Here is a 25,999-nt window from a genome sequence, read left to right on the forward strand (position 1 = left end):
ACCGAGTCCGACTCCCGAGTCCGACTCCGGCCAAAAAAATAAACCCGAGTCCGACTCCCGAGTCCCGAGTCCGACTCCGGCCAAATGTAAGATTTTGTCGAGTCCCGAGTCCAGCTCTGACTCTACAGTAGGCCTGCCATATGCCCTCTTTCCTCATGAAAACTGAATGATCCTCCGAGGACCCTCAAAAATGTCCAAATGTCCGCTTTTTTCGCATTTTGAGTTAGTTGCTCATACTTTTATTTTGCGCTAGGTCTCAGTTAATATTTAATTTTTGCAATGATTCCAATGGTCTCGCTGTGTTGTACACCACTCCTACAGCGCTGTACAAACTCTTTCCAACTTTTACATTAAAACGGCAAAAAAATTTCGCACACGGCGCGAATCTTTTCTACTTTGCCATTGCATGTTTTCATATCATTGAAGGTAAAACGGCCCTATTTAAAATTTTGCTAGCTTATAGATAAACGATTCATCCACCGTTCGAACTATTTTTATCCATGTTTTATTTAATTGGATGACAGGCTAGCAACAGGGGACTCAAGCTTTTTCGCGCGAATCGATAATGTTATTGCAATATTGCTGCTGTTGTTGTGTGTTATCACATCTTTTGATACACGCTAAGGCAAAGTTTAATTTTTGCGCTTACATTTTTATTTGCGCTGACATCGCAGCCTTACAACTGTGGAGTGAATGCCCTCACGACACGTTTGTCAAAATCATCTCGTGCACGAGCAATTTATTGTGTTTCCAATGCTAAAATCCTCCTGAATTTACAGTTTAGCGCCAATTAAACCCAATTTTTTTCGCGCTTTGCGCGACCGACAACAAACTTCACTATTTTCAAGTTGTCTCAGTGATATTTAATTAAAAATGCCGTGCTTTTCGTAGAGAGGGGGGGCGCAAGGCATGGGAAATTACCAAGGGAGACACGCCTGAAAAAGAATAAGAACCACTTGTCTATGGCATAATGTGGTTCTCAGCAGACGCTTTCTTTAAATTTAGACAACAATAAAGCAAAATATAAGCTATACATTAGAATGCTGAAAAGGAAAACTCTATTTACTGATGAGCTACGCCAGAAGTATCCGTGTTTCAGAAAAGGACGTGTTAATTTCGAAGCCGAATGCAATACTTGGATATGGCACGTTTATCTCAAACGTAACAATTCTACTTTCGTTTTACTTGCAGGCAAGAAAATGTCCTCTTTTAAGGTGCTGAAAATATGGTAGCCCTACACTACAGCCTGTATTTTACCCATTTACGCAACTAAACTAAGGTGGATTTTTTGCAATCCACTCATATTGATGTCATAATTGATCCACCCGCATTACATGGTTAAAAAAGATTTCACCATTTGCTATTGCACTTTTACAACTTACATTTTGCCGCCTTAACAGTTTTAAAAATTTGATACTGCGCATGCGCACGTCGGACTCGGGACTCGGGTAGTTTTACGTGGTCTTATCCGAGTCCCGAGTCCGACTCCGGCAAAACAAACCGACTCCGTCGAGTCCCGAGTCCGACTTCGCAGTCCTGCCTGTAATATAAAAGGAGAGTAAACAGGAAAATTAACTGAAGCGTAGAAGAAATTACCCAAGTACGGTCGTAGAAACATATGGCATTTCGATTTAGAAAAAATGTCCTGAACTCAAATGCAATAGTTACCGTGACATTATTATAAGTGTGTACTAATACCAACAACTATTATTGTACAAAAGTTGTTAAATAATGTATTTTAATAATAATCAGTAACAAACTAATATTATCTGTGCTCAAACTAATATTATTTGTCAATAAATCAATCTAAAGGAAGTGGTGCGAATCTCACGTCCTTACAAACCTGTTTTGAGAACCGCTTGCCTAAGTTGCTATTCTAACCAATCGTGCAAATACAAGGCAACGCTTTTTAGAAAAAGAAAAATTTATTTAACGCCTAAAAACTACACACGTATAAAAAAGTTAGTCAACTACAAACAGTTTTTGTTCAACTATTAACAACTACAGAGTAATAAAGGGCGGAGAGGGGCGTAGGAATGCATACACGATATCACAGTAAAGATAAAACATCACCCTACGTCAACATGCAAAAGTCGATTTGAAAAGCATAAAAATAGATTTTTAAGGAAGACTTGGGCACACTAGTGTGCTTTAAAAGATTCTAAAGTGTGCCGCGGGAGTGTTTGCAATTTTGATAGACAATTTGTACGGTGAATAGGTATACAAGCAAGCTAGCCAGACTTGGATGCACACTACCCTTGGGACGCTGCCTGATATTATTGGAGTATTATTCTTTTTATTTGTCGGGTATTAAGGACGATTGCTGTCATATTGTCTTGTGTAAAGTGTACCGTATATTTAGCTTGGACTATTCGGTGTGCCGCAAGCTGACAAAGTTTAAGACCCCCTGATCTTGAGAAATGTAGATTTGCTTAAAATGAAGCATCAAACAACGCGATATATTGTGTGGTGACAATGAATAACATATCAGGGACATGAATGAACTTCATTATAGGATGCAAATGCACAGAAGCAGGGCTGCGGAGTCGGAGTCGAATCGTTTTGCTGTGGGTTTTGAGTAGGACTACGTAAAACTACCCGAGTCCGAGCCAGACGTACTAAATTTCGAAACTAAAAAGGTTGCAAGCTTTAAATTTTAAAGGTGGCATTAGCAAATGGTGGATACTTTCCAACTACGTTTTGTGAGTGGGAGAATTATATTACTTCCTCTGTGAGTAAATGGCTGAATATACACTGTATTTAATTACGTAAATGGGTGATGTAGTCTGCGGGTGAATGCTGAGTATACACCGTATTTAGTTACGTAAATGGGTGAAATACAACTGTAAAGTCTGACCTGGACTCTAGTCAGTTATTTTTAACCGACTCCGCAGCACTGCACCGAAGTTGACGGATTCAAAAACGCTGTTACAGACGATAAGCTCTACAAAAACACTTTGCGTTTGTGAAAGTTCAACGTTAAGCGGCCTCTGAAGAAGGCTTGTGATCTTTTGTTGAGTTGATGTGAATTGATCAGATGAGAAAGCGCTTGTCGACCAATGTACGTTTTGCCAAGTAATGTTGACCAAGGAACTGTCGCAGGATTGCGATAACCTAAAACAATTCTTTGTTTAGCGAAAACTCAAATGGAACGATAAAGATATGCATAAAGATGAAAGGTTTAGAAAATAAACTAGGCATATTTGAGTTTATATAGACCCCACCAAACTACAGGCCTAATCCGACCCGCAGCTTATTTTCTAAAATTGTATTTTTCCGTAAAATATTTTTTTACGTTTTTTTACCCTGATTTTGGAATATTTAGTGAATAAATTCTTCTTATAAGGCAAACTTAGTTTTCACTACTTTGATCAGTTTGGAAAACAATGCTATTTGCACTTTAAAAAAAATAATACCACATTGATTAGGACACTATACACTACAGTATACTATACAATACAGAGTACACGGATCTGTAATATATACGTTAATAATAAGTGTTAAAGCCATATAAATCGAGTAGATTGACATTATCTTGATAAAATCGTTTCTAGTATCATCTTCGGTTAAAAAGTACATTAACTGATAAAATGATACAAGCGCGCATCGAAACGTCTCATCAAGATGATGTCGATTTGCTCGACCTTTTTGACTTTGACATTCATTATTATATCATATATGACTTGTTTTTTGCAGATCCTATTTTTGAGTGGACCTACCAAAACATTTCCTGTCTCTCATGCGAAACCCTATCAAAAATATTTCTCACCCTGACATAAACGGACAGCACACCGCTATTTATTTAATTTTCAAAAAGGGCCTTTTCAAATAATATAGCACATGTGTTCAAATATTTTGTGAAAGCAGCTTCGAAGGGCTAGATTTCAGTTATTCACACACATTTGTGTGAATGTTTCATTGAATAAATGATATGGTACTGTGGATCCCCTTCAATGAGGTTGCTTGCACTAACAGATTGAGCAAGCATTGGCGTATGGTTGTTTCTCGACTCGTTCACTTCTGAGCCTGCATAGCTCAGTTGGTAGAGCGAAGGTCCCGGCTTGACCGGAGGTCGTGAGTTCGAACCTCACTGCAGGCTAGTTGTTTTTCTAGTCTGTCCTGCTTGCATCATGGATCAATAGACTCGGTGAGTCTGCGATGGCTTTCGGTGTACTTGTTTGATCATGTTTTGTTATTGTAATGGAATGGTAAAGGTATTGTTAGGAAATGTTATAGTTTGTTATCATATTGTCGCTATGTATTGATGCAGTTTTGAAGATTTATTTTATGATTAAGGAAACTGTTATGTAAAAGTCTTTGATTAGTTGTTGATTGTTTAGTCGATAATGTATGTAATTTATTGTAATACGTAAACTCGTTATCGTTGTCAATAATTAATAATGGTAATTACGTTTCTTGGTATTTTTGAGAATCAGACAGATAGTCTTACTGAGGCAGAACATTAGCGCTAATATTAAATATACCAGAACGTTCCACAAATATTGGTTCTTTAATACAAGAAGCATAATTTTGCTTTCTCTGTGTTCTTTATAAAACCTACACAGATTCTAAAATGCAGTTTCGGATGGAGGACCATAATTTACATGCTGTCAAAGTTTTTATAAAAATAAAAATCGCCACAACTATACGAGTTAGGGTGAGTTACCTTGCCGACCAGATAAGTGACCACAGCAGCAAGTAGAAAGTTTTCTTGGAATTTATCGACCAATGTGAAAAGCAGAATGTCGAAAGTGAGTAGGGCGAACTCTCTCCCGTAGAACAAGGTGTTGGTGAACGAGTTGCCCGAGTCTGGAACGAGTAGAGAGTTTAGGAAAAGGGTATGTTGAACAGCAAACATGATCTATATTATTGTTTTCCTCGATAAGCCATGGTGCCACTTTTTTTTACAGTTGTTATAAATTCAAAGTTTTTTATAAATCGAGGGGGCAATACGAAAAATTTTAAAACTGGTGAATTTCTTTGACCACTATATTTCTCTATTTTTTTAATGCAATTCAAATGAACTTTGATGCGAATCAATCGTTACAAAATGTACCCTTAATGAAAAACCACTAAAAAACACATGCTACAGAAATTAATGTACTTCGAAATATTAAATTTCCAAAGAAGGCTCTACACTCTATCTATAGCCTTGACTTTTCACGCCGTGGGTCACCTGAAAGCTAAAAAAGTGTTGGCGCACCTGGCGAGCAAACGAGCGCAAGATTGAGTATTTCACTAAAATTTCTTCTTTCTTTAACATTAAGTTTATACTATACATCGCAACATCTTTTTTTCTTGTTTGAATAGTAATGACGTTTGGTATGGACTAGGATGGGAATACAAATATCGGCTATTGATGTCGGAATAAAACGTTAAGTATCAGACACCCCTAGCTGACATCACCAACCGTTGTAGAAGAACGCTCCATTGACTGGTTCCTTGAACTCATAATCCACGAGCTTCTCCAGTAGCAGTTTGTCCGTCACGTGGTAATCGAGGTCACGAATCGACTGGTAAAAACATGACAGCAGGTTTTTAGCTTCTTTTTTAAATCGCTAATATAAAGTGCAGGCTGGGATTTCTTAGTCAGAACAACGTCATGTTATTACTAAATAGGATTCTAAAAGACGAGTAGAGAGATTGTTATTGGATTGGAAAATATATATATATTGTTTTAATTTAGGTGACAATGAAGTGCGTTTTAGTCGCGAAATGTGTTACAAAAAGCTAAAAATAATATTACCAAAATGTCCAGTTTGCCAAAAATTACATGTTTAAAGAGGTTCTGTTCCGTATAACTTACGCGCTCTATAAAGGCTGTAAGAAACTCTTTCATCTTGCTGTAAGCCGTCACGCTTTCGGTCAGCTTCGTTTCGGACGAGCTGGCACCTTGTGACGTCACAAAACGCGGTTATGTTTACGTTTAAAAATTCCAATAGAAAATATTTAGCGCCGACCGGCAGGCAGCAAAAAATAAAATTAAACATATTTCTACAGATCAGAACACTAAGTGGGCAAAAAAAGAGCAGAAAGATATAAATAAGAGAGGCGAGCAAATCTCCTTTATTACGCATTTGTCTGCGTCAGGAAAATGAAACAGTTCATATTTATTGGAAAACAATGTTTTCTAATTTTTTTAATACGACTTAATCGTGGTATCTAGTAAACGATCAATGGATTTTGATCATATAAAAAAACAATAATTGATCTTTTTAATTAGAACTGGGCCCCAAGAAATACATTCTCAAAAATGGCACCTCTAAAAACAATAAAGCGAGTAATGTTGTGTTTAAACAACGCTAAAAAACGAATACGATAAACGAGAACTTTTTACAAAGTATACATTGCATAATACATATGCTGCAAATAAAGCAAAATAAACACAACGCCAATCCACTTTTCACTTACCTCTAGCATTAGGCTGGTTCTTGCTCTGCATAAAAATAACAAGAGTAAGTTTGAATCACATTCAAATTATTAATTGCATTGCACGAATACAACATTTTTTAAAATGCCAAAATCGTCCAGCACAAAAATCTTAGGTGCTTAATGTACGAACCGCGTCAAGAACTTGGTAGATCTTGTCAAATTGCTTTCGGAAATTCTCTGGAACGGCAATCTCAAATGTTTGGGCATCTTTTCCCGCCTCTAGACCCCGGGCTCCGGTCAAATTTTCCTAAACAAATAAAATTCAAATTTCTCAAACATACAAAACATTTGATACGTATTTTAAGGGCCTTATAAATTCAAATTGAAGGTTAATTTTTACCTAGGACATTGCCTTTACGTCAATTCATTTAACTTACATTTTACAAAAGGTAAACTTTCACCAACGGGGCAGTATGCAGGGGTCACAAGCAAATCTTAGTTTAATGATTACCCGGCCAGTTTTACTCAAATTTGGCGTTTTTATAATGACTTTAGAGATTAGTGTTTGTGAAAATATTTTTTCCAATGCATGAACAGTTGAACAGTGGTTTTTCAGGTGAAATCAAATTTTACATGACCAATGATCTAAATATAGAAAAACCTGTCGTCAAACGTTGCAAATGTTCGGCATTCTCACACAAACAGGTGAAAAATTATTTTTTACCGCGGACCCCTAAATTTATATTTTGCTTAGTGTGGACCGCGGTAGGCAAGAAAGTTTCAAAATTGACGTCACAATACAAATAAACTTCATAAATTTGTTGATTTCGGTCCGAAAAAAAGTGAAAGGATGTCCAAATACATTAGGTGCAAATGCGTTTTATTTTTAATTAAACTCTTTTCGTGAAAAATTGATTTCATAGAACCCCTAAAAGTGATTCACGTACCCCCAATGGGTTCATGAACCCCAGTTTAAGATCCCTTGCTATAAAGATTTAACCAACCTCTTCCCGCTTAAGCATCACGTTCATCTCCTTCATGTCGGTGTCGGCCTTCCCGTACACAGACCTGCCGTGGATGTAGTAGCCGTAGTTCTGATGGGTGAGGAGGAAAACGCTCACCTGGAAAAGAACACTCGGTTCAGGCAAATTGGCTGGTACCTCTGACTTATACAGGTCTTACAAAAGAAACCCCAGTAAATCGATTACCATTAATCACTAAAATCAAATACGTTAAACCTGTTAAAATTTTCTGTGAGTTCATATAATACCAATTAAATACCTAAAGTTTAGGGCCTATAGACAGATTAAAATTGTTTCTTAAATACATGCTCAAAAAGAAGACCATTTTGTCTCGGGCAATCTTGAAGCCGACGAGCGAAATTAATTATCAATAATTCTGGCACATTCTTTTCCTTTTAATTCATAAATTTTTTGCTCGGTAATAGGAATAATTTTGAAAATTATTGTGATAAACTTTGTCTTTTAACAAAGTGTAGAAGTTTGGGGAATCCAAGTCAGTATTTAATTGTTATTATATGAGATCACAGAAAATGTTAACAGCAGGCTGGCAAGACAAGCATTTTTGGCCTAAATTCTTCGGTTCTTGGTCGCGCCCCTAAACTTAAATGACATGTTCGCCTAAGGAATGTATGAACCTTGTTTTGGCGATAAACAAGGCTATTAATAAGTAAGTTAGACAACAAAACGCTGCGCGAAGGCGCAAAATTTTTTGTGACATCAAGTCATTAACAAATACATAAGGGGCATGTGAAGGTACAACCTGGGGTCTTGGGGTGCACATGTCTGCTTTTCTTACTCTTAAACTGTTACATAGATAGGCTGTTTTCAGGAGAACTTATGTGACAACATGGAGCTCAAAACCAGATAAAAAAATACTCTTTGGATAAATTAGGATAATTAGGACCAATTTATATTGCTCGAAATAATGATATATATAATAAAATTTAATAGAAATTGTCACAGTCACAGTGCAACATGGCATATTGCCACATAAAAAAAAAATTGCGTTTTCGTATTAAACAACCAAAAATATACTTTAGGCCTGGTACATCCTTAATATGCCAATGCGAATGTTATACCTGTACATTTTCAAAATTGGAGTACTTGCCAATCAAAAATTGTGTACTTTTTTAATAATAATAAACAATCTATATGCCTTACAAAGGCTTTTTTTCACTTAATCAACTTGCTTTACACTACCGTAACTTAATGGCAACAAAATTAATTTCTGCCAATTGTAGTTTGTATATGTTATTGCATACTTCCGCTTTTCAAAAATGGATGCGATTAAATATGTGTGAAAAGAACCACAAGGTATTTTGTAAATTGGATCTCGGGGGAAAAATTTTTTTTCCAAAAACCAATTAAAAAAATTTATTTTTTTTTGCATTAATTTCTTCGGTTTTCTATCTGATTCTTCGGCCGACATAGTCGCCAAGTCGCCAGCATTATGCCATACTGTTAACAGCTATAGCTTAAATGTTTTACTCACGTTTTAAGGTTACTTATGAAAATAAACAAGCTCGTCGTACTATTTTCGTTGTTGTAAAAATAATTGTTTTGCAAGCGCTGTTTTGCAATGGTGACTTATCATACGGCATAGCTGCCTTGCTGTATTTCTTATTCAACGAAAGAATTGAAAAAACGAGATTCGCTATTTTTTGTTCGAGCCTTAAAAGTCCTACTTACGTTAGACACCGAGCATAGATCAACAAACTCCCCAATCTTGTCGTGGATAAATCTCTCGTGAATCGCAACCTTGTACAAGACCTATACGAAACAACAATGCCAGTATAGAATGGAAATATTATTAAATATATTTATTAACGCTTTAAGCAATAATAATTTTTGTAACGTCAGGTAAGTGAAGTGTTTCCTTTCTCAAAACCATCAGGTTTTTAAAAAAAACTTGAAAATTGTAACGTTATTGCCCTGATTATTCATAATAAGCAATTTGCAAAGCTCTATTGAAACTATTAAAATATCCGAGCCTGAACTACAGGAATTATTCAACTTATTATTTTTTTGCACTTCTATGAAAAACGATGTACAACTCCCTTCTTACGTTTTTTTTAGTTTAAACGAATGTTAGAGAAATTTAGGGAGAAATATTTAAGCTAAACGCTTTCAACAAAACCCTATAGAAAACTTCACTATTGACTTTTAATACAAATACGTCGAAAAGACAAACCTGAATAGCTGCAATGACAAGGAAGATAAGTGACGACACAGCGAAGCGAAGCATTCGATTATACGCCGGAATGTACGCTCCGCTAGTTGCTGCCGTAGAGCTTTGGGGAAAGGACGAGTTTGGGTTTTCCAAGGCCAGATCTTTGAAGCCAACAAACTATGGTACAAGAGGCGTTACTGGTTTGTCGTGAATGGGTCATATTTTTTCTACTTTGTTTTTGTAAAAAAGTAGCAGGTTGCCACACAAATAATGAGATATTCAAAGACGTTTCAAGCAAAATTATTATTGGAGTTAGATATAAAAGTGGAACCAAACAAAAAAATGTTGAATGTCCACTGAAGTCTTTGTTGTTAATAACCACAATGATGGTTACAACAACCTAGTTTCCTATTCAAACAGAAAAATATAGGTTAACAGCGCTAATAACCAACAAAACATGAACACAAAACTTTACACACCAACAAAGTCACAACCTAAATAAAGAATATACAAGGCACGTTTTGCTCGAGGCAAAGCGCGTCACTAGGAACAATGTTTATTAAAAGAAAATAACAAAAACTGAGAACCTTAAAAGAAGTTGACTCTACATTATTACAGAAAAATAGGCCGCATTTCTCGACACATGCCCAAGTGAACAATGTCTGTATTATTACAGAGACGGATCATTTGTTAATCACTGCCCGCTTACCTCAAGAAAAAACACCACGGCCATCAGTTGAAAGGAGAAGACGATTTTTCGAACAGTCTAGAAATAAACAAACACTTTAATAAGAAAAAACAAAATAAACCATAGTTTTGTAGCAAATTATTCTGTAATTTATCACTGTACACCAAACCGAGCAAAACAGACACTCCACACCTAATTTTCGCGCAAACATGAAAAAAACTTCGGAAAATTGTTTCACTAGTATTCTCATAAAAAAGTGAATTTTAACAAATTTAAGATAAACAAAAAGGTCCGAGCCATTAGATCGAATTACAAAGTTCCGGGTCCACTCATTTCACCAAACTATGTAAGTTTTTCAGAAAAATCAGCTATTTGGTGGAAAACTTTACACTAGAGATGCACATTTACAGCACATTTTATTCCGATATCGATACTATATATTTTGAAAGGAAGTATCGCGATCCGATTTGATACCGAATGACGTCATAAATTTAACGCCTACTTGACATCGGGTATCGACTCCAATCCGTTATTATCGGACATCCCTAATTATAACACTGTAACAGTTCAGTCGAAAAGAGGTCACACGAAACGCAGGGGAAGAAATGAGAATAACAGTAAACGCAAGGGAAGAAATGAGGTTATCTGTAAACGCAGGGGAAGAAATGCGGGTAACAAGCAAACGCAGGGGAAGAAATGAGGATCACACGCAGCGCAGGGGAAGAAATTAGGGTAACAGTAAACGCAGGGAAGAAATGAGATTATCTGTAAACGCAGGGGAAGAAATGCGGGTAACAAGCAAACGCAGCGCAGGGGAAGAAATTAGGGAAACAGTAAACGCAGGGAAGAAATGGGGTTATCTGTGAACGCAAGGAAAGAAATGAAGTTAACAGTAAACGCAGGAAAGAAATGAGGTTAACTGCGAACGCAAGAGAAGAAATGAGAATCACACGCAGCGCAGGGGAAGAAATGAGGTTAACAGTGAACGCAGGGAAGAAATGAGGTTAACTGCGAACGCAGGGGAAGAAATGAGAATCACACGCAGCGCAGGGGAAGAAATGAGGTTAACAGTGAACGTAGGGTAGAAATGGGTTATCTGTGAACGCAGGGAAAAACGAAGGTCATTTCACCTGAATCTCGTTCCACTCATTGGCGATGAAGTAAGTTCTCCAGATACTGACTTTTCCCTCGACGTCCTTTACCCTGGGACGTTCCCAGTCGACCAAGAAAATGTCGATGGCCGATTGCTGATAGATCATCCACAGCACTTCGACCAGCTGCACGGATAGAAGTGTATACGTTGTATACTTTTTGGGTGTGGCTTATTTAACGCAGCGGTTAGCTGTCTGTAGATACTCGACTGGACACTTGATGCTTAGGAGAAATTACATAAACCCGCGCGTTTTTCCTGACGAAACTGCGTTATCGAAACATTTTTTAGAGTAAAATATTGGGTTTTGCCTAGGTTTATAAAGCTAAAAGTGAAGATAACGTTACAAATATTTCCTTCGTCTATGATGTTGCGCGTATTTGAAAATAAACGTGTTTTGCATCCCTAATTTAGGAGTATGACAAAGTAATAACTTGGTATTTTTATACATCCCCAACAAATGAGTTTTATAGGAAAAACACATCACTTAGCTAATTCGTTTTTTCGCGCTTAGTATGCCCTGCCTTACAAATGAGAACATGATAAACGTCACTGTTCAAATCACTATTTATGCCAACCTATAACTTAAATGCCAAAAACAATACCCTTAGTTGCATTTCTCTCATGCAAATACAACCAAGAATTTTCGGCCTTTGTGGTTCGTTAGCTAAAAAGTTAAATAAAACAACAACATGCCTTGAATGCGAAAGCGACCGCTATAAATATGTCGTAGTTGTACATCAGGTTTGCATCCGGTAAGGTGGTGGTCACGAGGTCTTGGCCCTGCAAGGTAAAAAGGTATAAAAAAACATTTTATAAAATAAAATTAAGAATTTTAAAAATCAAATGATCAAAAGTTTGTAGTTAACCATTTTTTTTACTTTGCACGTTTTGCTCGTTCGCTTCATTTTCTCTACCCACAATATTCGTAACAATTATAACATGATAAATAAAATTTTTACTTGGTTAAACTTATATTTAAAAAAAAACTTGGCTTTACCTCCCTTAATATCCCCCAGAATCGCACCCACAGTCCCACACATACCTACACGCACAAAGAAATACACACACACACACCCACATACATACAAACAAATTTCTAATTTTCTAACCTTGTAAAATAGAAGGGTGACCGAAGCAAAGCCGCACCAGACGATGAAAAAAGCATTGGCGACGTTGCTCATGCAAAAGAGCAGCAGCATCATGAGGCTCTGCATAATTTGACAAGAATGGCAAAAGTTAACAAAACAACTGGAATCCACAGCGAGAGTTATGGTTGTGTGTGTAACTGTACTGTGTATACATCTTTTTAGGTGGGAAAAACTGTTCCACAGAACAACGTGGTCCAGCTGTGTACCGAGGTACAGTTTACAAATATTGCTCTGTTAAACAAAATATTGTTCGGTTTTCAATAACACAAAGACTGCGTATAAACATGCTGCCTTTGGAAAAAATTGGTTGGGAGCTTACTGTTTAAAAATGTATTTCAAACAATGTTACAAAAAAGTATTTTAGTATCAAATTTTTTAAAGTTACTTTAAAAAAATCTGTTGTATCAATTGCTGCTATAAAAAATATATATATACCAGGCGCCTCCTGAAAAGCGATTACCAAAATCAGAGGACCTAACCAGGATGAAAGAACAGCAAGGCCAGGATAGAAAAAAAAATAGAGCGACGCCCCGGTATGCTGGTGAGTTCGAACTTTATCTCAAGCCAGATTTTTTTAGCCAGGCCTTGCTTGCACTACAATCCTGAATAGCCAACTGCCTTCGGTAAAAGCCTTTTCGAAATCACCCGGTATATTATGAGTATGCCGCAACGGTCGGTCAGGACAACTTCAGCAGGATTGATCACCGTATATAGAGTAATCCCATATTGATTCCACGGCTCAGTTACAAATAAAACAAGTATTTAACCAAAATGGATAGTGAGATGTGTAAATACTACCAACAAGCCTATAACCCATACGCCTGGTCAGTGCTGGTCACCTTTCCCCCAACAATGCATATTGCCGCTGCACGACAGATTTTGACTGACATAAGGTAAAACTATGGTGACGTACGCTTCCGTCGATGTACTGAAGTCCCATGCGTCGTCTCCAGCTGCTAGTCTCGATCCAAGAGTAGATGAGGGCCAAAATACCGAACACTATCAGCGCAATCTGAGAGCAAAACAAAATATGCGCTTTATATTCTGTTAGGCGAGGGCTTAGTTGCCAAGTGGTGAACGTATAGCATTAACATTAAGGACGCAATCTTGCATATACTAAAAATTCCCACTTTTACCTTGCGTTGAAAGAACATATTAGCGGTACTAATTTCTGAAAACCAGGTAAAAAATAACGTATAGTAACATACTCTGGCTAGACAAGCGAGTATACTGAAAATGGTGTGCCTGTTAACAACAGCTATGGGGCAGGCGCATTCTGTTTTACAGATTGTAAAATTCTGTATTTCTAACTTCGTTTTCTAACAACATTGGGACATCTTTTATAATCATTAGCTATAAATAGAACAATCATCATACTTATTAGCTTTATTTATATAGTAGTAACATGCTGGGTGAAACAGCAAATATCACATACACTTACTATGTAAGTGACAATTTTGTAGTAACAGTTAAAAAAACATGAAGCCTATTAATATTATTAATCATGCCAGCTTTTAAAGTGTTCAAAGTTCTTTGGAAATGAGCACATCCCACAGTAAAAGTAATTGTTAAATTTCAACTAATCAAACACAGTTAAAATACGTTTTAGATCATTTCAGAACAGATAAAACTCACCATAACCCCTTCGCCTTGCGTTTGCATGTTGGACGAGTAAGTGACCGAAAAAGACGTCTGACAGAAAACATGAATTAAAACAACACGCAAAATGCCGCTTCCACAAGCTGTATATGTGCATTTCGAATAAAATACATCGCTCGACCAAAGAAATCGATTAAACGCACGCGCGGACGGGGCGACGTAAAATCGGATTAAACCCGTCAGGAAAATCGCGACGGATAAATTGGGTTTTGCTTCATATGTAAAACGTGTCGATTCAGCGCTAGCTTCTGTATTTCGCCTTCGATGTCCGCTGATTCGTAAAACAATGCGATGTTTTTATTAACAAACAATGATGTTTTAACTTAACGGCGCCAAAAAGTCGCATAACGGTGAGATACAGGATATTCTAATACGCATTGCCACACACAAAGCGGTATGTATTATGGTTTTCGTGTTCTAAGTGGTGTTTCGTAAAAAAATTTAAAAAATCCCATAATTCCGAAAAATTCAATGAGGTTACTCGCAGATATAAAGTTAACAGCGTTAGCAACCCTCAAAACACAACAAATGATCATATTTTTAAACAGTTTATTTATAGCAGTGGTTCTCAACCTTTTTTTCACTGCGTACCACCTTGAGCTTCTTTGATCTTGTTGCGTACCAACAAATTATCGAAAAACTTTACTCAAATGTATATAGAATTATTAAAATGGGTGGATTAGCTAATTAGTTAGCCCGTAAATTTCAAAACAAATGCGGCCCACTACTCTCAAAAAGTTTCCCTTTTTTAACTTGCAAGTCACTGGTAGTCAAGTTTTGTGATTCTTTGTTGTTTTGCTATGATGTCATAAAATAAATTTGCATAGATGTTCCGAAAAGTTTAAGAAGCATAAAATAATAAACTATACAATCATTACGATGAATGTATAGTTTATTGCAATGCAAAAAAATGCTGATCCTTTTGGTAAAACTGTAATTTTACTTTAAAACATACTGCGTACAGCGTACCACCCAAAATGACTTTGCGTACCACTAGTGGTACGCGTACCACAGGTTGAGAACCACTTGTTTAGTTGGACACTTGAATAAATCTAACTTCTTTCCAGGTTATATTCTTGAACATCTGTCATGAAACCATTTTTTATCTATACAATTAAAAAGGGGTATAAACTGTTTGATATCACACCCTCGTGTAAAATACCAGAATACTTTTCTTTTGAACGCTTTTGGTACTTAATCTTGCAAAAGTATTGAAATTAACCGGTTTACTCCAAACGTTTAGGCCGCATTAAAATTACAGTGTGCATAATTGATTTCTACACCCAGACCAATATATAGAAACAAGTTGACCCATAATATTGAAAGCTATATAGTTAAATCATCAGCATATTTTGCCTCTTACAGTAACCGTCACGTCTTCTGCCGTCGAGACGGGCGTTGCTTGAGTGAGGTAAGACACGCGAAGATAAGGAGGATATATCAGACCTGAGCCGGTTGGATTCTGAAGCTCGATGCTGTACAAAGTAACGTAGGTTACAGGCACTGATCAAGTTTGCGAGTCGCGCATATGCAAAGGGACCTACGGCGTCGCGTATAGTCTACTCCAGCATCAATACTTTTGGTATATTTAATTTTATTGTCGAGATAGACTGATATATAATTTTTTTCGACCGATAAGTAAACCAAACACTACGTTTAATCGGTCAGCGATAAAAATGAAACCCAAAAGATTGCAAGAACAACAAATAGTATTCTTTTTTTAAGAAGCGCTATATAAAAGAAATATCGGCCTAAATCTACCAATAACGATATATAAGTAAAAGTGAAATATCGGCCGATATATGTCGGTCTATCTCTACCTATTGGTATATTTCAAAGTTTTAAGATCTCGATTAAAAACCTCTTTTAAAAAAGATGTTCTGGAAATTATTGAGTTATAAGGTTTAAGCAAGTTTTAAATTGGAACTTACTGTTTGAATATTTTTTTTTGCTTTTCAGCGATCAAATCCAAAAACAATATCTCGTAAAATGAACACAGTTAACCCTAAAAGTAAGGAAGCAACGATGTGCAGCAATCCTACAATACAACCAACCTGTTCATATAATTCAATTTATCTAGGGTCACTTGCTTTTAGGTCGTACTTTTTATTTTATAAACATAGAAATACAAAATAAGCTACAACTTTTGCAAACGAGACTGTGCAAGGTAAAACAAAATAAACTATTACTATTATTATTGTGGATCTATGGCTGTCTACGAATTCTTGATCACTACTTAATTTTCAAACTCTCCTGTAAACGCTTTATCTCGCTATAGAAAAACTACCCTAAGTTTCCGATTCTGTTAAAATCCGATTTGCCTGTAAAAAAACTATTTTTAAATTCTAAAAAAATATTTCATGGTGACTTTGCAGCGCTAACAATTATCCTGAAACAGTAATTTCAGGTGAAATCTAGTCCCTACGCTTTGTGGAAGACTTAAATAAATCTCCATGAACTCAACCGCCAGCTTTCTGCTCACACAACCTGCCTATGTTAATAATTTATAAGCGGACTCGTGACATCTGCACATCTTAAGGAATGGGAACGCGTTTCGACTTTTTGTTTGTCTAGCAACTACCCCATAAAGCGGCGAGAAACCGTTTTCAAGTCAGACGTCCCAGGTGAACCGTGCTTACCAAAGAAATGTTCTCATTTGGCGCATGCGCTAAGTTTTGAATTGGAACTTACTGTTCGAATATTTTTTTTTTGCTTTTTAGCGATCAAATCCAAAAACAATATCTCGTAAAATGAACACAGTTAACCCTAAAAGTAAGAAAGCAACGATGTGCAGCAATCTTACAATACAACAAACCAGTTCATATAATTCAATTTATCTAGGGTCGCTTGATTTTAGGTCGTACTTTTTTTAAACATAGAAATACAAAATAAGCTACATTTTTTGCAAACGGGACTTTGCAAGGTAAAACAAAATAAACTATTACTATTATTAATGTGGATCTATGGCTCTCAACAAATTCCTGATGATTACTTAATTTTCAAACCCTGCTATAAGCGCTTTATCACCCTATAGAAAGACTACCTTAAGTTTCCGATTCTTTTAAAGCCTGATTTTGTATGAAAAAAACTTATCTTTAAATCCTGAAAAATATTTCATGGTGACTTTGCAGCGCTAACAATTATCCTGAAACAGTAATTTCAGGTGAAATCGAGTCCCTACGCTTTGTGGAAGACTTAAATAAATCGCCATGAACTCAACCGCCAGCTTTCTGCTCACACAACCTGCCTATGTTAATAATTTATAAGCGGACTCGTGACATTTGCACATTACAAGGAATGGGAACGCGTTTCGCCGTTTTGTATATCTAGCAATTACCCCATAAAGCGGCGAGAAACCGTTTTCAAGTCAGACGTCCCAGGTGAACCGCTTGTGCTTACAAAAGTAAAGTGCTCTTTTGATATTACTTTCAGCTGAAAAATACTTGGTCTTGAAGATGATTGAGATTAAAGAGGCTAAGGCTCGAAGTGTTATGATTTATATAAAATATCCGAAGATTTGAAATAAAATCTTCAAGCACTGTTCTGTTAGGTGGAGGGATTTTTTGTCTTAAAACAACCTATATTGTTTTACCTGTAAGCAAAACTTTATTTCAAAGTTAGGAGCAGTTTAAGAGTTAAATTTTAAGCCTCGATCATGAGACAAAAACCATTTTGGGGATAATATTTTAATCCATACCACAACTTTACTTATTAGCGATACGATCAGAAGAATCCACGTTTAATACCAAGAGCGGTCCTAAATTTACACACAATGTATTTTTGAAACAAACAAGAGAAACGTTTGCCTACTTGAGGGTTATCTCCGACGCATACGTCACTGATGACGTGGTGGTGGCTCCGGGCGCAACTCCGGAGAGGTTGTCGACCAGAAAGAAGCGACGGACCAGAATCCAGTTGCTGTTGCCCCCTGAAACATTAAACATATAAAGAAGAACCAGTTTAAAAAATGGAGTGTCAGAAAAAAAGCACTGCAAAAAAAAAAAAAAAAAAAAAAAAAAAAATAAGTTTTTTTGGATATTTTAACAAAAACAACGCTTTCTCAGTAAGTTACTTTTGTGTTCTACACTTTACTCGTAGTATGTAAATAACCCATTAAGTAAAAGCAAACGTTTGGCCAATAATCACCAAAACAAAACAAAAAAACTATTTTTTGGAGCCCTGATTGCAATAAAAAACAGTTAAAAATACAACAGTTAACAAAATACTTTTTTGTGTGTTTTTCGCAATGTTTTTTTCCTGAGATGGAGGTTTTTGATTACAAATTTCTCTTGCGCCAAATGCCGCAAAAAAGAATAGAAATCGACATTATTAAAAAATCAGATTCGAAATAAGCCATTGTGTATAAAAGGTCAGTCGCTATTGTGACCATGCACTTAAAGTTCGTCAGTCCGATCAAAACAATTTTGCATGCCCACCTAGGTTAACTGTGTCTCCGTTAAGCAAGAGATTCGTGTTTAGCACAGGTATGGCGTAGAGCTGCGTAGCGCCGCTGGTGTCCGTGTATTCCAGATTTAACTCGTAAAATCGTGGCGGGTAGAGGGCGCTGTTGCTCAGTTCCAACGAAGATAGTGAACACTGCGAAAAATAAAGAATCGATAGTACATTGGTACATTGCTAAGTTGCATTTTTTTACTTTTTCGAAGCAATTATTAGTTGTGATAAATGCTATGTCGGTTCATAAACTAAAACGAATTCAGCAGCCTTGCTTAAATAATAAATAACAGTAGATCCCCTCACCAAATCTGTTAATCTATGGTGCAAGCAGGGCAGGCTAGAAAAATAACTAGCCTGCAGTGAGGTTTGAACTCACGACCTCCGGTCAAGCCGGGACCGTCGCTCTACCAACTGAGCTATGCAGGCTCAGAAGGGAACGAGTCGAGAAACAACCATACGCCAATGCTAGCTCAATTTGTTAGTACAAGCAATTCAATTGAATTATACGTAAGCCGTAATCGTTGGTCAAAAAGCAACTTCAGAAGGGCTAGATCTCAGTTATAAACACACATATGTGTGCATGTTTCATTCAGTAGATAATTTATAACCTTATGTATTATTTTTTGAACCAACGCGATGAGAAAATATTGAAAACCATTGTTGTAAATTAGCTTCGGCCATTGTCACTGCCACCAAGAATTAAATTTTGTTCCGGATTGGCAATAGCATGAACCAAAACCCAAATCTCTTAAAAAAAAACAATAATAATAATAATTTCAAGCCAGGTCAATTTCCTGAATATGAGTCGAACTAGAATAGTTTTGCTTTAAGAAATCAAGTAAAGTCAAGTGAAAGAAGCTGAAACATTAGTGCAATAACCAAGTTAAAGGTTTAAAACCGCGGTTTATGTGAGTACAACATATTTTAAATGAACCATTTTTTGCATCACAACTTTCCTTGGAAATACTGAGCATCCTGGCTTATCGTTTTGCGGCGGGGCATTTTTGCGGCAAAAATTTTATTGCTTCTTACCGACGACGAGTAGGAGGTTCCAAACACGAAAGCGGCACTCTTCACGCTGGGCTTGTCCGGGCACAGCTGAGGAAAAGTACATGTTTTTAGAAAGAATTCGGGATCGCAACTTTACAAACACATAAATCTTGCTATTTGTCAACAACGAGTGTCAATTCGACGTTAACAGTTTATTAAGGCAAGGCTATGGAACGCCTAAGACTGTGAGGACCATATATTTTATCGAATGCAGAGGCGGTTCTCAACCAACCAGTGGGCCATGGAAACATGTTGAGGTGGGCAACAAACCAATCAAAAAAGCTAGATTTATTGAAGAATTTAGTTTCATTTGTATCACTATATTTAATTTTACAGGAATAATGGCTCGGGGTGGAATTTAGAAGGAATGCAATTGAAATGAAAATTTAGTGTTCAGCAGCAAGAATCATACTAATGTGCGGTCGGAAAAATAATCTATTTTTAAATATGCCCGCTATTTTTGCTCTAAACCTAATTCATAGGTTTTACTTTCATAAAAATGTATTGAGCCACAGAATTTTTGTGCACCGAAAATGGGCCACGAGAGAAAAGGGGTTGTGAACCACTGGTCTAATGGGAAGCTGATATCGCTCTATTGATTCCTTCCGTTTTAATTAATTATAGTTTTTGTAAAGATTTGTTATTTCCCGTTGTTTCGTAGTTAAATAAATTGCGGCGTGGTTGTTTATCAGATTACAAAAGCACCATAACCTCGATATTGCGTGTGTGACTTATTGGTTGAATTCTTTAATAATGCATTTTTGTCTGTATTAGTTTGGGTTATAGCCAAGGATAAGTGAGCTAAAAATTTATACGTTCACAGTTCAACGTTTTAATAAAAACTGGTAGAAGTACGCGTAACTAATTATGGCGAGTATAATTATATTAAATTATATTACATTTGTGATTACTGACAAGCAGTCAATTTAAGATGATGCATAAAACCATGTTTCTGATATTTAATGCACAAATTTTCTTTCTTTGGAACACAATACCCGTTTTTTAGTAATTTCAATAAAAATATTAAATCCATATAATATTCGATAAAATAGACGTTTCGCAGTTTACAGACGTTTCAGCAATATCTCATACCATCATAAGTGTAAAAATCCAAGTAAAGATAAAAGCGATAAAACAAATGTTGATTTGGCTTTAATATTTTTATTGAAATCTTCTTTCTGCTTAAAAATAATAACCCAAACACACACTTGTAGAATGCATATATTTAACAGTAAAAATAGCATACTGGATATTCGGAAGGATTGCAAAACTACATAATCAAAAATTGTGGTAATCGTGAAAACTCCGAGGTCTTGGATTTATCACAGAATTACGACATAAGATGGCCACATTTTACCAAGATGGAAACCCTGGATAAAAGGCTAACTTTACCTGCAAAATGCCGGTGTTGGCGTACTGACGACCCAGGTAGTTTCCATTCTGATCGTAGCTCATCACCACGATGTTGAGGACCGAGTTCTGTAAAAAAACGTAAAACCTGAAAAGACTCCACGCTCGCTTTGCTGGGCGACCCAAACACACGACCCGCTGATGTAAGGTGTATGTACATAACGACAGCATAAATATTATTCTATACAACCACATATACGACGACCACTGTGCAAATGTTTAGTTTGGGTTATTGCCGGTAGAAATAGTGAGAATTTTAAAGCCTATAGAGTAGTAGGTAGCATTTTGAACGTTTCGAACATCTATTTATTCATCTTTAACGTTCTTACTACATGTAACAACCTCCGACCATTGTGCCCCAAAGATTACCGGTAGAATTTTTTCTATTTGCTACTCGCGCGACTATTCTGATTAGGCCGACTGATTTCGGTAACAGACTTTTCCAGGACATTCTTAGCAGTGTAGTGCCCTGCTCTTAAGCTTGGGATTTAAATTTAATATTTTAAATACTTTATGCTCCGTACGCTTTTGAAGAAATGTTGGATTCTCCCAAATAAAACAATAATGTATAATATATTTGTTCTATAAACGGTTTCCAGGCTTCAAGGAAACAAAATTCTCTTACGGCTCCTTTGAATTGAAAGCCTGTCGGAATAGTTGTGTCCAGCAGGGCATCCTGAGCGTTTGTTGGGTCCGAAAAGGTCAGCGGGTTGGTCAGGAACGCGTAGCTATCGTAGAATAGCCATGGTCGGTCTTTGAACCTGTTTAAGGATAAAGATTAATAGAGAAACCCGTTTCAAGGGACTCAACAAGGCCCTTACTTCAAAGGTTACGCTTTAGTTATATTTTTAATCGTTATTTTAAAATAAGGTTTGAAAAAGTGTGCGCAACACAACTGTTCTAAAATCGAAACGTTTGTGATTTGCAGATTTTCAGCGTTTTGCGTTTCACCTTAAAAACATGAAATAAAAGTGAACGAAGGGTAACAGTGTAATTCCAAACTTGATTCTCGTCTCATACATTTGTTTCACGTATGTGATTGACGTTTAAAAGGGGTCAAAGGACGGACAAATTTGTGTAAAAAGGGCTTAACTGTCAGCAACGCGGCCGCTCTATCCATACGAGTACAAAGCATGAGGCATTTATCATTCAAATGGTTCTCTTTTTCTCATGAAGCGAGTTTATTGATACAAAAAGTTTGCATAAATAAACGAAAGGCAATGAAGGTTGAGGCAGAAACTCACCAGACTGCGTTTTGCGTGTTGACAAGTGAGGTGGCTGGCAGTTCACCGAACAGGGAGCAGGCAGTGACAATGCCTTGCAAGTTGATTGCGTACATCTCCATCACGCACATGTTCGCCAAAGCTTGACAGGCAGTAATGTTGCTCCCCTGGGAAAGCATGGCATTTTTGGTTATTTTTAAGAAAAATAATAAACGAAAAAACGATTCAAATAGTGTTTTATAAAAGTGGTTGCTGGCTGGAGCACGTAAAATTGATACAATTTTCATCCCAAGGAAATTTATTTTGTCATTAGGTGCGTCATTATTATGACCTTAACAGGAATCTTTGTCAACTATTTGGCAGTTTACAATTAAGGTTACTAAATCGGATAACTTAAGAGGGTACTTCTTACTTTTTAAACTACTTTACTAAAACAATGGGTAATGGCAAACAAATGAGCACTATTCGCCTGTTACGTATTTACATAAACATAAACCCTGTAAAATAAAACTGATCATGAGATTTAGTTTAGATGCTTCAGAAGCCGAGCAATTCCTACAAACATGTTTAACACTCCCATTTAAATCTTGATATAACATGGGAATTTTAGAACCAAATATTACAAAAATTAAAAAAAATATTACCAGAAATAAAAATATGTAATAGCCTTACCGATAGTGCACATCCTACTGCCGCAGCGCCAGCCTTTTCAATGATGAATTGTGATGTACTTTGACTCTATGAACATACAACTTTATTAAATAACAATGTAAAAAATGACAAAACTTTGAAATAAATGTGGCAAATTCGTGAATTAAAATAAAAGTCTACATATTTTTTCTAAGTTTTTTTCTAAGAATTTTTTCCTGAAAGAATACTGCAAAACATGTTTCTCTAGTTTTTAAGCGTTATCAATATACTTTTTTTTCAATCCATTTTAAAAATTTAAGTATTCCAATTTTATTTGAAGACTTAGACTGTGCTTTAATGACTTGTTAAATTATGACATAAATCATTATTTCAACAATAAATAAATAAAATTATATCATACCTTGGTACTATATTAAAGATATATTGAAGGAAAAAATACTCACATTAATGGCAGTTGGAGTGGTGGAGAGACAAATACTGTCAGTAGTTGCTACACAACTAGTTGAGCAAGTGTCACATGCAGAGCAGCTAAAACACATTAAATGTACACAAAGAAAATAAGTCTATTGGAGGTCATTGGGGAACTCATTACTAAAATTATTGTAAAACCAGCATTCTTGTAAAAACGATTGAATATGTAGATATGTAGTTGCATGTGTCTTGTGTGATTGTACAGGACTGTCAAATTTTTAAAACAACTACATTAATTTAAAATATTACAAAAACAGTCACATTCATTTTAATGTACAACCAGCTGGACATGTCTCAAATTTTGTTGATGAAATAAAAAAAGCATCAGTTTTTTTCATTAAAGAATGACTTTAGAGCAGGGGTGTCCAACTCAAACATGCCGGCGTGCCAATTTTTATCCTATAACTTCATCCCATGCCAAAGTTTATTAATCTACTTCTTTCTAATAATAAAAGCGTTTTTTTACAAATAATAAAAACGTGTAGTTAGCAGTGCGCATTACTGCATCTAAATGTCCGTCGGTGAGCTGACTTTTTGTTTCTTTACACCAAACTTTATAGTTATGTGAATGCTAGCCTCCACTACAATATAATGTTATAGTATTAGGCTAGAAGTAATTGTTAGTTGTCCTGATTGTTTTATATTGTGAATAAACAATGGCAATTTACTGTATAAAAAAATTAGGTATTTTTTTACAATTGGCTGAATAGCAAATTAACTAATTTAGGGGGGCTTGCGTGCCATTTTTTATTTGGTCGCATGCCACAATTGGCATGCGTGCCGCTTGTTGGACACTCATGCTTTAGAGTTAGAAAACACAAAAATCATTGTGGCAAGTAGCTAATTATACTGAAGAAGTTTATAAATACCCTCCAGTTGTTCCAGATGGCCCAGTTCCAGAAGTACAGGTTTGACATATAGCAGTAGTTAGAGCTGTTCCATCATTATTTCTATCAACTTTAAAAAGTTTTACAAAAACATTTTACACATCAAATAATTTTTTTGGTTTTTAGGGATAAATTTACAGAAAATTTTTTGGATAAATTTACAGAAGATATACCAGGAGATATAAAGAGGTTAACAATCTTCCAATATACATTATACACTTATAAACAAATGATAAAAACAATAGTACAAATTGCAAATTTAGATTTATTCATTGTTGTTTTTGAAAAACAATGCTTTTAAAGAAATTACCAAGTGCTTCGTCCACACCACAAGTGCAAATTCCTGTGGTCAATGGAGTAGCTAAGGGACATGTTGTACAAGACAGACCATCCAAGGTAGTTGTCAGTGACTGAAACAAAAAACACAACCTAATGGTGAAAATTTTTTTTTGTTAAAATAAAATTGAAAGACTTGTTTTTTTAAGCAAATAGTTCGAAATACTCTATTTAAAAATTTACACTTAAAAAAACTTTTTATTATTATTATTGTTTTATTTTTTTAATTTTTTAAGTATAAATTGCAAAAGGGCTGTTTAAAACTACTTTTAATTTAACAAAATTTAGGCCATTATTGTTAAATTAAGAAGGTTATTTTAGTTAGGTTGCTAATTATAAGATACAAAGTGTGATGGCAAAGCAAATGGTTTATGAACTACAACATAAAATAATAACTACTGAATCAATAAAAGCAGTACACCAATCAACGTTTATTAACAAAGTATACAACATCAATTCTCACGGGGCACGCAAAGCAGTTGAATGGCTGCACTGTACTTGGAACAGATCTTCTATATCCAGGTTTGCATTGGCAAAACAAAACTATGACAATAAATAGTTGAACATTGAAAATTAATTTGTAACTTAACAAATATATTTATTTACGAAATATTTCCATCTCATTATTACATATCTTTAAGTTTTTAAATAAAACTACTATAAGTTCAAACATCTAACAAATTTAGATTGCAAACTAAATACCTCTCCTTAACTAGTTTAGCTATATCTAATTGTAGGTTAGGTTTTTATTAATCACAATGCTTACAGTCAGAAGTAGCGGTTGTATTTGGCCAACAGTTTTCACATTTTTGGTTTGCTGTATTATAGAACTGATCAGTTACTGTTGAGCAATCTGATGGTACTACTGATGCAAAGTTGTACTGACTGGAGCATAACTCACAACAAAGAATGCAGATCAGAACTTTGAGAAAACCTCTCATTGTTCAGGGATGACAGTTTATTACCTACAATGAGATAAAAAAAATACAACTTAGCGAGGCAGTTAAGGTTGTTTTACTCTATAAACCAATAAAATCTCTATTAACGCCAATGCTAAAATATACAGAATTTAATATATTAGTAAGACTAATAATCAAACTGCATTGTTGGTAAGCAAAGCCTAAAAATGTTTTAAAAGAGTGGTTCTTTATCGGCAACCCAGTTCCCATTATAACGCTAATGTTAATTTTGCTACAGTACTCTTAGCAAAAAGCGAGTAGGGCGAGGGGGTCGCAAAATATTTATCTTGATGTAAGCTAAAAATCAGTATTGTAAACTTTGAAATGACTTAAATCCCAGTCTAG

General features: G+C 35.8%; 1 protein-coding gene and 2 non-coding genes across 3 annotated transcripts; 1 reads left to right on the plus strand and 2 right to left on the minus strand.

Annotated features, from left to right (window-relative positions):
* Window positions 1-2,804: 2,804 nt before the first annotated feature.
* LOC146146872 (meckelin-like) lies at window positions 2,805-25,656 on the minus strand. The gene is made up of 28 exons (XM_083386843.1): window positions 25,462-25,656; window positions 25,159-25,238; window positions 24,670-24,769; window positions 24,342-24,429; window positions 23,445-23,529; window positions 23,023-23,088; window positions 22,372-22,517; window positions 21,753-21,888; window positions 21,110-21,196; window positions 19,700-19,765; window positions 18,649-18,808; window positions 18,023-18,140; window positions 15,576-15,687; window positions 14,189-14,245; window positions 13,467-13,565; window positions 12,515-12,613; window positions 12,099-12,185; window positions 11,383-11,529; window positions 10,274-10,330; window positions 9,586-9,741; window positions 9,084-9,164; window positions 7,377-7,493; window positions 6,563-6,679; window positions 6,412-6,436; window positions 5,807-5,892; window positions 5,411-5,513; window positions 4,667-4,809; window positions 2,805-3,114 (listed from the first exon to the last, which is right to left on the minus strand). The coding sequence occupies exons 1-28, from the start codon at window positions 25,634-25,636 to the stop codon at window positions 3,034-3,036; spliced, it is 2,874 nt and encodes a 957-aa protein (XP_083242969.1). The 5' UTR covers window positions 25,637-25,656; the 3' UTR covers window positions 2,805-3,033.
* Trnaq-uug (transfer RNA glutamine (anticodon UUG)) lies at window positions 4,025-4,099 on the plus strand. Its single transcript has one exon. It is a non-coding gene; the product is annotated as a tRNA-Gln (tRNA).
* Window positions 19,019-19,093, minus strand: Trnaa-ggc (transfer RNA alanine (anticodon GGC)). Its single transcript has one exon. It is a non-coding gene; the product is annotated as a tRNA-Ala (tRNA).
* Window positions 25,657-25,999: the final 343 nt, after the last annotated feature.

The sequence above is a fragment of the Ascidiella aspersa genome, chromosome 4 (genome assembly GCF_963924565.1).
Source record: "Ascidiella aspersa chromosome 4, kaAscAspe10.2, whole genome shotgun sequence".
Taxonomy (NCBI): domain Eukaryota; kingdom Metazoa; phylum Chordata; class Ascidiacea; order Phlebobranchia; family Ascidiidae; genus Ascidiella; species Ascidiella aspersa.

Excerpts from the sequence above, each read along its gene's own strand:
- LOC146146872 (XM_083386843.1), bottom strand. The coding sequence starts at position 25,636 with ATGAGAGGTTTTCTCAAAGTTCTGATCTGCATTCTTTGTTGTGAGTTA. Across the intron at positions 22,518-23,022 it reads CAGTAGGATGTGCACTATCG|GGGAGCAACATTACTGCCTG; the intron begins GTAAGGCTATTA and ends ATGCTTTCCCAG. Across the intron at positions 15,688-18,022 it reads GCGTCGGAGATAACCCTCAA|CATCGAGCTTCAGAATCCAA; the intron begins GTAGGCAAACGT and ends TACTTTGTACAG.